We start from the raw sequence: 12,393 nt of genomic DNA, 5'->3' as shown, positions 1-12,393 counted from the left end.
TTTCCACAGTATGCTCGTGCACGCTCAGGACGGGGGATTGGACTGAAGAGGAGCTTTGGTGTAATCTGTTCCCGAGCTAGGCTGCTTTTTTAAAATTGACTTTTTATGTATGAAAAAAAAAAATTGTCCTTAGGAGTGAGTGTGAGCGTGTGTGTGGTTGTTTGTCTCGTTTGTCTCTGTGTGGCCCTGTGATGGACTGGCGGCCTGTCCAGGGTGTACCCCGCCTTTCGCCCATTGACCGCTGGGATAGGCTCCAGCCGCCTGCGACCCGACCGACGGACTCAGCAGTTATAGAAAATGGATGGATGGATGAATGAATTGGATTTTTTTATTTTTTATTAATTGGATTTGATTGGATCATGATTACAATGAATTGGATCCTAATTGGCTTGAATTGGACTGTATCTTTGAAGTGCTTTGAGACGATATTTGTTGTGATTTGGCGCTGTAAATAAAACTGAACTGAATTTAATTGAATAGAATAGAATTAAGTAGAGCCACATCCTGAAAAATCATACTTTAACTACACTAAACCCAACAAGAGCATTGAGAACACAAAAATAACGAGAAAAGAGAACGCAATATCCCAGTAACAAGAGCAGCCACTGGTATTTAGTGTGCATCAGTGACAGTAAAAAAGGGACTTCAACAAACTCAGAAACCGACAAATAATGATGAACAATAATCAGACAAATGGTATTTACATGTGTGGTTCCCACTGTGAGGCCTTGAGAAGGATGGAATTCCCTGGTGAATACAAGCCAACACTTAACTGGCATAGTTATCGCCCATCTGGTTTGACTATAGGAGGGTAATTCTCACCTTCTGAGTGGGACAATGACCAAAGACACATCTACAGGGTCTGTGAGGTGATTTATTTATTTATTTATTTATATTTATTCATTTATTTATTTTTCCCTTTTCCGCTTTTTCCACTGTCTGCATAAATGGTTGGTGCCAAGGTCTGGCAAGAAACTATTTTTCCTATATATATACAATTTAATCTTAAAATTTTTCTTGTGCATGGGTGCAAGTGTGTCCTTCACCAGCCCTCTTTGACCATCTAACCTAACAAGCTTTATTGATTAAAAACACCTTTATTTAGTCAGAGAGGACTAGAATCGCAGACAGTGGAACACAAAAGGACAGGACAGATAAAGACCAGAGACAGAAGACAGACAATGACAGATGCGTGTAAGGTGTACTGTGGTGCGTATTGATGAATGTGTTGAAGTTTGTGTTGTGGTAAGTAACCCTTGTATCCACCAGAAATAACGCCTTCCAGCAGTCAGACATAAAGCAGTGATGTTGACCTTCAACACTTAATCAGCATCAACCAGTGACCACAGCCAGTGGCAGGCTGGATCACAGCTGGTGCTGGTGTGTTGGGCCAGTGCCATGCACCTCCACCAGTGCTCTGTATTTCCCCCCAGTCCCAGCAGGACCTGTGCAGCCCAGCTAGACCCTACCAGTAATACAGCCAGCAAGGGCATGAAGGGCATGACCCCCCCCCCAACCCCAGCAGCAACAGGAAAAAGGACCAGCCAAGAATCCAGGAAAGACACCAGCCAGGACATCCAGCGGGTATGGTATGGAGGGTAGGGGAAGGGTAGCACCCCGGCCCCCCACATCCGCATCGTGACCCCGCATATCCGGGCAAAGCGCACATCCTCCCACCCCGGGACGCAGGGCGAAGGGTGCGCGCCCAACCCACAGGGAGGATGCAGGAGCTGCATGACACAGGCGCGCCAGCCAGGAGGGGACCACCAAGCCCTGTGGGAATCCAGTGGGTAAACATCCTGGCAGGACTTGGTTGAAAAGCACCAGTGGGTGGAAGTGACCAAGGCAAAACCCGCAACATCCCACCCAGCAGGCCATCACCGCACCAGCCCCATGGGATGCCCCCCCACCACGGTGCCCCAAGTCCCCCTCCACAGGACAGGGCAAGCCAGGGGGATACAGAAATGGAGAGAGAGGTGATGGAAAACATCTAGCAGGTTCAATGTACCTGTCCCCGGCCACATCGAGCAGGTCCACGCCCCAGTAGCCTCGTAACCCTAACCAATCCAATCCATTCCACTTTATTTAAAAAGCACAGTTTAAATAAACACAAAGGTTTCCAAAGTGCTGTACAATAAAATAAATACAATAAAACATAATAAATAAATAAATAGAATGTCCACCCCACCCCAAATAAAATATCTGTGAACATAAAATCAACAGCCTACGTAGTATTATAAGCCAAGGAAAAGAGGTGGGTTTTAAGAGTTTTAAAATTAGACAGTGAGGAGGCCTGTCTAATGTGCAGTGGCAGTTCATTCCACAATTTGGGAGCTGCAACCGAGAATGCTCGGTCCCCTCTGAGCTTCAGCCTGGTTTTGGGAACCCTCAGGAGCAGCTGGTCAGCTGACCTGAGGGATCGGCTGGGTGTGTAGGGGTGCAGAAGTTCAGAGAGGTACACTGGGGCAAGACCGTATAGGGATTTAAATTTTAGAATAAATTCTAAAATGGACAGGTAGCTAGTGGAGTGAGGCTAAAATCGGTGAAATGTGTTCAAACTTTCTTGTGCCAGTTAAAAGACGTGCAGCTGTGTTTTGTACAAGTTGGAGACGTGCGATGGAGGACCCACTAACCCCCATATATAGTGCGTTGCAGTAATCCAGTCGTGTGGTCACAAAAGCGTGAATTACTGCTTCAAGGTGCTGTCTCTGGAGAAAAGTTTTTATTTTTGCAAACTACCTTAACTGGAAAAAACTTGCTTTCACCACAGCTTTAATCTGGCTGTCGAACTTCAGATCTGATTCTACTTTTACCCCCAGATCATTGAGTATGGGTTTGGCATACTGTGCTAAGAAACCCAAATCGACTGAGGGGGTCACAGAGGTGCCACCAAAAACCATTATTTCAGTCTTTTTTGATTCAATTTTAAAAAGTTTAGAGCCATCCAGGCCTTGACATCCTCTAAACAGTTTAACAGAGTCTTGGGGGATAAAGAATCAGCCTTTTTAAACGGTACATAAATCTGGCTGTCATCAGCAGCCAACATTACCTATGTGTTGGTGACGTTGAAGTTTAGGCTGTTTTCTAGCTGCCAGATTAGAAAACAGAATGTGCCACCAAAACCCGTGCTGTGTGAACCCCAACTAAGTGACTAAGGATAGGTGATGCATTAAAACTGGAGGGCAGGAGAAGGTCTGGGTGGTGGGAAGGGAGGACAGTGCCACATTCCTATACCATAGCCCCCCTCCCCACAAAGCCCCCCACCCTCGAGCCAGCCCCTCCAACCCTAATACCTCTGAAGCTGGTGAGGAGCATTAAAAGAGGCATGATGTGAACCCACATCGGAGAGACATGGGGACAGGTAGCGACCAGACCCCCACCCCATATCCCCCAGCCCCGCCCCGCCCCGCCACGCACAGGAGCCCAACCCTCGAGCAGCCCAGCAGTAACAAACAATAATAAATGATAACAGTATTAAAACAATAAAACAAAAACAGAGTCTCATGCTGGGTTAAAAGCCAGGAAATGAAAATGGGTTTTAAGACGAGTGTTAAAAATGGACAGTGAAGGGGCTTGTCTAATGTGCAATGGGAGGTCGCTCCATAGTTTAGGACCGGCAGCGGAAAAGGCTCCATCTTCTCTGAGCTTCCTTTTTGACATTACAAATCATTTACAATGTAAATATAGATTGGTTGTTTCAATAAGTTTTGATGTCTGTTGTCATAAACCTAAATAAACCAACAACAGTATTTTATGTAGGACAGAAACATTTGGTTTGTTAGGGACAAACTTTTGTCTTTCCACAGGTTATTTGGTATGTACAAACACAGATGAAATATTTGGGGCCAGAGTAATACTAATGCACACATGTATCTCACCTGCACTTTGTGTCTTGAACTCCTCCAGTTGTGTCTTTACAGAAAACAATTGAGCTGTTTGATCTAAGTAGAGGAAAAAGAACAACAAGGCATAGGGTTCAGATTTAAAGAGAATTATCATCTGATCATGTAACTGATGTGTTAAATAACAAACCTGCAGCATTTCTTCTCATCAGGTCCAGGTGCAGTTCACTGGAGTTCAGTTTGTTTCTCACCTCAGATATCTGATCTGCAAAAAAAAAAAAAAAAAACCAACAAAATATCAATTCAATTCAATTTAATATATTTATATATCACCAGCTCCCAACATATGCCATCCCAAAACATTTTAAACAGGTAGTAAATTTGTTAAATAAAAAATAGTCAAATTGAATCCAGTTGTAAACCAATTCACTGTAATCTAATTCAGTCCAGATCAGGCCAGTTCATTATTGTTGTATTTGTATTCCAACATCAGTGTGACCTCACAAATGCGCTTCTGGAACAATGGTCCAAAACTCCAATTTCCCCATACCCACACTCCTAAACCTTGTGGAAAGCTTGCCCAGAAGCAGTTATAGCTGTAAAGGCTGGGCCAACGTCATATTAAACCTGACGGATTAAGAATGGGATGCCACTTGAATTCATATGCGTGTGAAAAAATATGAGGAAAAGGTGAGGAAATACTTTAGGCAATATAGTGTATATATATTTTTGTCATAATTTTATTTATTTTTGGGTGAATTTATTTTAATTCATTATTTTATTTTATTTTAATAATTTCGTGTTAATTATGTGATAGTTTAGGTTGGGTTTTTGACTTATCAAATCACTGATAAGTGATTTCAGGGGGTATATGTGAGACAGAGCAGGGCCTTGACACTGCTCAAACAACATATTGTTTAGGATCAGAATGATCTCTGTCCAGGCAATGACGGAGATGTAAGGCAAGGCAAGGCAATTTTATTTATAGAGCACAATTCATACACAGGGCACTTCAAAGTGCTTCACAGCTACATAAAATCACAAGAAAGCAATAAAATCATTAAAAAGAAATAAAAAATAAATCATAAAAAAAAATTACCCACAACTACCCACAGCTCGTGGCCATAGGTGAGGGTGGGAACATAGATTGACCGGCAAATCGAGAGCTTGGCCTTCTGGCTCAGCTCCTTCTTCACCACGACGGGCCGGTGCAGAGCCCGCATCACTGCTGACGCCGCACCGATCCGTCTGTCAATCTCCTGCTCCATTCGTCCCTCACTCGTGAACAAGACCCCGAGATACTTGAACTCCTCCACTTGGGGAAGGCTCTCATTCCCGACCCGGAGAGGGCATTCCACCCTTTTCCGGCTGAGGACCATGATCTCAGATTTGGAGGTGCTGATTCTCATCCCAGCCGCTTCACACTCGAAGGTCACGGCCCGACGACGCCAACAGAACCGCATCGTCCGCAAAAAGCAGAGACCCGATTCTGAGGTCGCCAAAACGGACCCCGTCAACGCCCTGGCTGCGCCTAGAAATTCTGTCCATAAAAATTCTGTCCATAAAAATTATGAACAAAATCGGTGACAAAGGGCATTCCTGATTGAGTCCAACCCTCACAGGAAACATGTCCGACTTACTGCCGACAATACGGACCAAACTCTGACACCGGTCATACAGAGACCGAACAGCCCATATCAAAGGGTCCGGCACTCCATACTCCCGGAGCACCCCCCACACGGTCGAACGCCTTCTCCAAGTCCACAAAACACATGTAGACCGGTTGGGCGAACTCCCATGCACCCTCCTGGATCCTGCCGAGGGTATAGAGCTGGTCCACTGTTCCACGGCCAGGACGAAAACCACACTGCACCTCCTGAATCCGAGATTCGACTATCCGGCGGATCCTCCTCTCCAGTACCCCCGAAAAGACCTTGCCAGGGAGGCTGAGGAGTGTGATCCCCCTATAGTTGGAACACACCCTCCGGTCCCCCTTTTTTAAAGAGGGGGACCACCACCCCGATCTGCCAGTCCAAAGGCACTGCCCCCGATGCCCACGCGATGCTGCAGAGGCGTGTCAACCAAGACAGCCCTACAACATCCAGAGCCTTGAGGAACTCAGGACGGACCTCATCCACCCCCGGGGCCTTGCCACCGAGGAGTTTTTTAACCACCTCGGTAACCTCAGCCCCAGAAATGGGAGGCCCCACGTCCAAGCTCCCCAACTCTGCTTCCTCATCGGAAGGCGTGTCGGTAGGATTGAGGAGGCCCTCGAAGTATTCCCCCCACCGACTCACGATGTCCCTAGTTGAGGTCAGCAGAGCCCCGCCCTCACCATACACGGTGTTGACGGTGCACCGCTTCCCCCCCCTGAGCCGCCGGATGGTGGACCAGAAACTCCTCGAGGCCGTCCGGAAATCATTCTCCATGGCCTCCCCAAACTCCTCCCAAGCCCGAGTTTTTGCCTCAGCAACCGCCGAGGCTGCGTTCCGCTTGGCCTGTCGGTGGCCTGTCGGTACCCATCAGCTGCTTCCAGAGTCCCACTGGCCAAAAAGGCCCGATAGGACTCCTTCTTCAGCTTGACGGCTTCCCTCACCACTGGTGTCCACCAGCGGGTTTGGGTGTTGCCGCCATGACAGTCACCGACCACCTTACGGCCACAGCTCCGGTCGGCCGCCTCAACAATGGTTGAAGCTCTGCTGGAGGTGGGAGTTGAAACTCCTCCTTACAGGGGATTCCGCCAGCCGTTCCCAACAGACCCTCACAATACGTTTGGGCCTGCCAGGTCTGACCGGCTTCCTCCCCCGCCAGCGGATCCAACTCACCACCAGGTGGTGATCAGTTGACAGCTCCGCCCCTCTCTTCACCCAAGTGTCCAGGACATACGGCCGCAAGTCCGACGATATGACCACAAAGTCGATCATCGAGCTGCGGCCTAGAGTGTCCTGGTGCCAAGTGCACATATGGACACCCTTATGCCTGAACATGGTGTTCGTTATGGACAGTCCGTGACGAGCACAGAAGTCCAAGAACAAAACACCACTCTGATTGAGATGGGGGGGGCCGTTCCTCCCAATCACGCCCCTCCAGGTTTCACTGTCATTGCCCACGTGAGCATTGAAGTCCCCCAGCAGGACGAGGGAGTCTCCCGGAGGAGCACTCTCCAGTGCCTCCTCCAGGGACTCCAAAAAGGGTGGGTACTCTGAACTGCTGTTCGGTGCATAAGCACAAACAACAGTCAGGACCCGTCCCCCGTACCCTAAGGCGGAGGGAGGCTACCCTCTCGTCTACCGGGGTAAACCCCAATGTACAGGCGCACAGCCGGGGGGCAATAAGTATGCCCACACCTGCTCTACGCCTCTCACCGCGGGCAACTCCAGAGTGGAAGAGAGTCCAACCCCTCTCGAGGAGGCTGGTTCCGGAGCCCAAGCCATGCGTCGAGGTGAGTCCAACTATATCTAGCCGGAACCGCTCAGCCTGAGCACCAGCTCAGGCTCCTTCCCCAGCAGAGAGGTGACGTTCCACGTCCCAAGAGCCAGCTTCAGTAGCCGAGGATCAGACCGCCAAGGTCTCTGCCTTCGGCTGCCGCCCAGCTCACACTGCACCCGACCCCCATGGCCCCTCCCACGGGTGGTGAGCCCGTCAGAAGGGGGACCCGTGTAATTTCTTCAGGCTGTGCCCGACCGAGCCCCACAGGCACGGACCCGGCCACCAGGCGCTCGCCGGCGGGCCCCACCCCTGTGCCTGGCTCCAGGGGGAGGCCCCGGTGACCCGCGTCTGGGCAAGGGCACACGGTGTCCAACATTGTCCATCATCATAGGGGTTTTATGAAATTAAAAACCCATTAAAATAATCATTAATTAATTAAAAAGTGAAGAGTGCAGATACAATACTTTCAGGTGTCATATGCACAGCTAAATAGAACTGTTTTCAGCCTGGATTTAAACATTGTCAGAGTTGAGGCCTGTCTCACATCTTCTGGAAGACTGTTCCAGACTTTAGGAGCATAAACTGAAACACAGCCTCACCTTGTTTAGTCCTGACTCTGGGCACCAGCAGTAGACCCCTCCCTGAGGTTCTCAGAGACCGAGTTGGTTCATATGGCTCTAACATGTCAGAGATGTACTTTGGCGCTTGACCATGAAGAGACTTGTACACAAACAGAGCTGTTTTAAAGTCTATTCTCTGAGCGACAGGAAGCCAGTGCAGAGACCTGAGCACTGGACTAATATGGTCGTATGTCCTGATTCTAGTCAGGACTCGAGCAGCAGCGTTCTGGATGTACTGCAGCTGTCTTACAGCCCGTTTAGAGCCCAGTGAGCAGGCCGTTACAGTAGTCTAACCTGCTGGAGATAAACGCATGGATTAGTCTCTCTAAGTCTGGTTTAGACACTATTCCTTTGATTCTGGAAATGTTTTTTAGATGGTAAAAAGCTGCTGATGTTACAGATTTAATGTGGCTGTTAAAGTTCAGGTCTGAGTCCGATATTACCCCGAGATTTCTAACTTGATAGTTAGGTTTTAGAGAGAGAGTCTCAAGGTGACTGATAACACTTTCTCTTTGTTTCTGTGGGCCACAGACAATGATTTCAGTTTTGTCTGAGTTTAGCTGGAGGAAATTGTTTTGCATCCACACACTGATCTGTTCGATGCAGCGACACAGTGTATCTACAGGCCCGTGTTCTCCTGCCGTCAGTGACACGTAGATCTGAGTGTCATCTGCATAGTTGTGGTAGGACACATTATAGCTGTGTATAAAAAGTGCCTTATCGGCTTTATTTTATTTTGGGAAACATTTCATATGGAAATTAATGACCTGGCTTTATATTTAAGTTTTTGATAATTTTGGAGTCTGGTGTACATTCCTTGATAACTAAACATTTATTTTCTCCAAGGTCTTATTAAAAGAAAATATTGAGTTAGCTGGTTGTCTGGAGTTATTTCTGTTACTTCAAATGTGTGTATGGTAATTAGATGAGTAAGACTACTCAACATAGGTAAACCTGCGTGGTATCTACCAGAACTTAACGAACCCAACTAGCCACCCCACCAGTGAGTTTAAGTTCTCATCCCTGTTACTATAGGAGAGAGCAGTGGGGTGCAACATAAATGGAGGCACTGCTGGGATCCTTTTGATTTTATTTGCATAAAAACTGTATTATACCCAGACAACCAGTTTCTAGACTAAAAGTAAGTCATTTTCTGCCCATGAAAAAAAAACAATCTATGGTCGGTCTGTTTTTGGTAAATTCTAAAGACTAACGAAAAGTTGTTCCATATTTTTGGAAAAGCACAGCAGAAGATAAGTTTTCATTAGTGATTTGTTGTGTTGTAGTTTTGTAAAAAGACAGGATGGCTCAGTTACTTCATTGGTGTAAGGGAGAGGGAATTAATCCATTGCATGCTATTTTGGTTAAAGATGTTCCTGAAGAAACAGAAGTTAGTGTGATAGAAGACACTTTACAGACCATCAAAGCTTTCGGACGTGTTAGAGTTAGAGGGAGAATGTATGATCCTGTGTCTCAAAGGCTGACAGTTCTTTGTGAGTGTAGGGAAACAGTAAATGCTACTGACATTCCTGCTGAAGTAATACCAGAAGGTAGTGATTCTTCTTGGCGGATCATTGGGCCATCAGTGGTGGAGGAAGAGAGTACAGCTCAAAGGGGGACAGATTCTCCACAACCACCAGAGTTAGAAATGAGCCAAAATCCACTTTTTCAAGCATCTAGTCCAGAGGCTATAATCAGAGCAGTTGGGGATGTCTTGCAGCTCACTTCAAGACCCACTAGTGACAATGGCAGCTACAGATGACTTCGAACCTTTTCCGGTGTGCTTCCCACACCTCAAGGGGAAGAACATTTGGAGAACTGGCTAGAGCAAGCTAGATTGATGATTGAGGGGTCTGACAAGCCGGACAGAGAAAAAAAGATGAGGATAATGGAGAGTGTAAAAGGTCCTGCCATGGAGATCCTTCAAGCTGTGAGATTTAACAACCCTGATGCAACATCCACAGAGTATCTAAATGTTATTGAGAGCACCTTTGGCACAACAGAGACTGGCGAAGAGCTCTACTTTGCCTTCAGAATGATGTGCCAGCACCCAGCTGAGAAGCTATCAGAGTTTCTCAGGAGAATGGAAAGAGTTCTAAATAAAGTGGTCCAAAGAGGGGGTCTGCCTCCCTCATCCAAAGACAAGGCACGTATTGAGCAACTCATCAAAGGTGCCACACGGTCTGACATGATGATGCTAAGTCTCAGGCTACGTGAGAGGAGAAATTCTCCACCCACATTTCTGGAGCTTCTGAATGAGATCCGCATTGAGGAGGAACATGAGGCGTCACGCCGTCGATTAAATCCCCCTAAATCTGTGCATGTGAAAAATACTGCTGCAGCAGTTATGGACTCAAAAGATCTTGCTGTGGAGGTTGAACGGCTGAGGTCACAGGTTTGTGAACTCCAAGCTTTGTCCCTGTCGCAGCATTCGCATCCTCCTGAACCACAACCTGCTGTTAAAGCAGAAATAAGCAACTTGGAAGGGGATGGGAGCCTTCAAGCCCTCAAGAGAGAGGTTGTAAAGCTGAGAAAACAAGTTTCAGTAATGTCAGTCCAGTCGACTGCAAGACCAAACGACCATCTAACACCCTCAGATCCCTCTCCAAGTCATGATGCGCGGAAAGCAGCTATGCACAAAGAACCAGGTGGCATCTTTTGCTACCGTTGCGGCGAAGATGGGCATATTTCCACTAATTGTACGTTACCAGAAAACTATCCAAAAGTGATAAAAAAGTTGATTCAAGTTCAAAGGAAGGGTAAAGCGGGTCAAAGATGTACTAGCCCTCGTTCTGAGTGGAAAAAATGCTAATGTGAGGAGGAGCGCTGTGAGTCTGCAGGCCAGTAACCTGCCCAAGGGACTTGTGGGACCACCCTCTACTGCTCAGGTTAAAGTAAATGGAACACCATGCACGGCTCTCTTGGACAGTGGCTCTCAGGTCACAATCATTTTTGACAGCTGGTATGTCGAACACTTATCACATGCTCCCCTACATCCAGTGTCAGGCTTAGCCATCTGGGGTTTAAGTGAGTCTGAGGGCAGTTACCCCTATAAAGGCTACATTCAAGTAGACTTGGCGTTTTCAGAGACATCACAGAAAGGGGAATCAGTTCCCGTTCTTGCTCTAGTATGCCCAGACCCCAGATGCTCAGACAACATTCCGGTTCTAATTGGATCCAATGTTGGCAAAGTGTGGTCGCTCCCTTTAAACCGTAAAGCAGCCACTTCAGACACCATTTATGCTGCAAGAGTTGGTGTAACAGAGCGAGAACTCGCAGTTCCTGTAGATCTGAACTGTAAAGAGACCATGCACAGCAATGATACAGTGGCTGATGTTAAATGGGTAGGCCCAGGGCCACTAATAATCCCCGCTGGTGGTGAACGTATAGCCATCTGTAAAATCATTGAAAAGAAGAGAGTGGGAGATAGCATTCTCATTTCTGAGCGTGCAGCTTCACATGCACTCCCACCAAGTCTGTTTGTACAGCCCACAGTGTTATTCTCCAAGATGTTGGATAAAGACAAGTTTTTGGTGTTAATGCGCAATGAGTCTCTGAAAGACACTGCCCTACCAAGCGGCACAGTAGTAGCTCATCTTCATGAAGCTGACACTGTGACTGAGATCCCAAACACCAAGACACAAAATCCTAAAAAACTTGATCCATCTCAATTCAATTTTGAAGAGTCCTCTATCCCGACTGAGTGGAAAGAGAGACTGAGAAAACAACTCTCTGAACGATCCCATGTATTCTCAGCGGAGGAGTGGGATGTGGGATTAGCAGCCGGAGTGGAACACCACATAAGGCTAACTGACAACACCCCGTTCAGAGAGCAGTCACGGCGTATAGCACCTGCTGATGTGGAGGACCTTCGTCGCCATATCCAGGGGCTTATAGCAGCTGGGATAATCAAAGAATCCAGAAGTCCTTACGCCTCGCCTATTGTGCTGGCAAGAAAGAAAAATGGACACATTCGTATGTGTATCGATTATCGTACACTGAACCGTAGAATCATTCCCGATCAGTACACGGTGCCACGCATCGATGACGCTCTGGACTGTTTGTCTGGAAGTAGATGGTTCTCAGTGTTAGATTTAAGGAGCGGATATTACCAGATTCCGATGGCTGAGGAAGATAAAGAAAAAACCGCCTTCATCTGTCCTCTGGGATTTTTCCAGTTTGAACGGATGCCTCAGGGAATAACTGGTGCTCCCTCAACATTCCAGCGGCTCATGGAAAAGGCCGTTGGGGACATACACATGCTGGAGGTTATAGTATATCTCGATGACCTGATTGTTTTTGGGAAAACTTTGGAGGAGCATGAGCAAAGGCTCCTCAAAGTCATCGACCGTTTAGGCGAAACTGGACTTAAATTGTCACTTGATAAATGTCAGTTTTGCAGACCCCAAGTGACATATGTTGGACACGTAGTGTCTGAACGAGGCATTGCTACAGATCCTAGCAAAGTGGAGGCTGTTGCACACTGGAAGGAACCCACTGAT

The 12,393-nt window shown here is 47.2% G+C and overlaps 1 protein-coding gene across 2 annotated transcripts in view; it reads right to left on the bottom strand.

The window, feature by feature from the left end:
* LOC142366533 (uncharacterized) overlaps nucleotides 1-12,393 on the bottom strand; it is a 97,733-nt gene that overhangs the window by 21,982 nt on the left and 63,358 nt on the right. For both annotated transcript variants that reach the window (XM_075448440.1, XM_075448439.1), the window contains exons 8-9: nucleotides 4,033-4,107; nucleotides 3,879-3,941 (exon numbers count right to left, since the gene is read on the bottom strand). In XM_075448440.1, the coding sequence (XP_075304555.1) occupies nucleotides 3,879-3,941; nucleotides 4,033-4,107 (138 nt within the window). The remainder of the gene's footprint in view (nucleotides 1-3,878; nucleotides 3,942-4,032; nucleotides 4,108-12,393) is intronic.

Source organism: Odontesthes bonariensis, chromosome 17 (genome assembly GCF_027942865.1).
Source record: "Odontesthes bonariensis isolate fOdoBon6 chromosome 17, fOdoBon6.hap1, whole genome shotgun sequence".
Classification (NCBI taxonomy): Eukaryota; Metazoa; Chordata; class Actinopteri; order Atheriniformes; family Atherinopsidae; genus Odontesthes; species Odontesthes bonariensis.
Note: the sequence above shows the minus strand (reverse complement) of the source record. Positions and strands in the feature narration are given on the sequence as shown.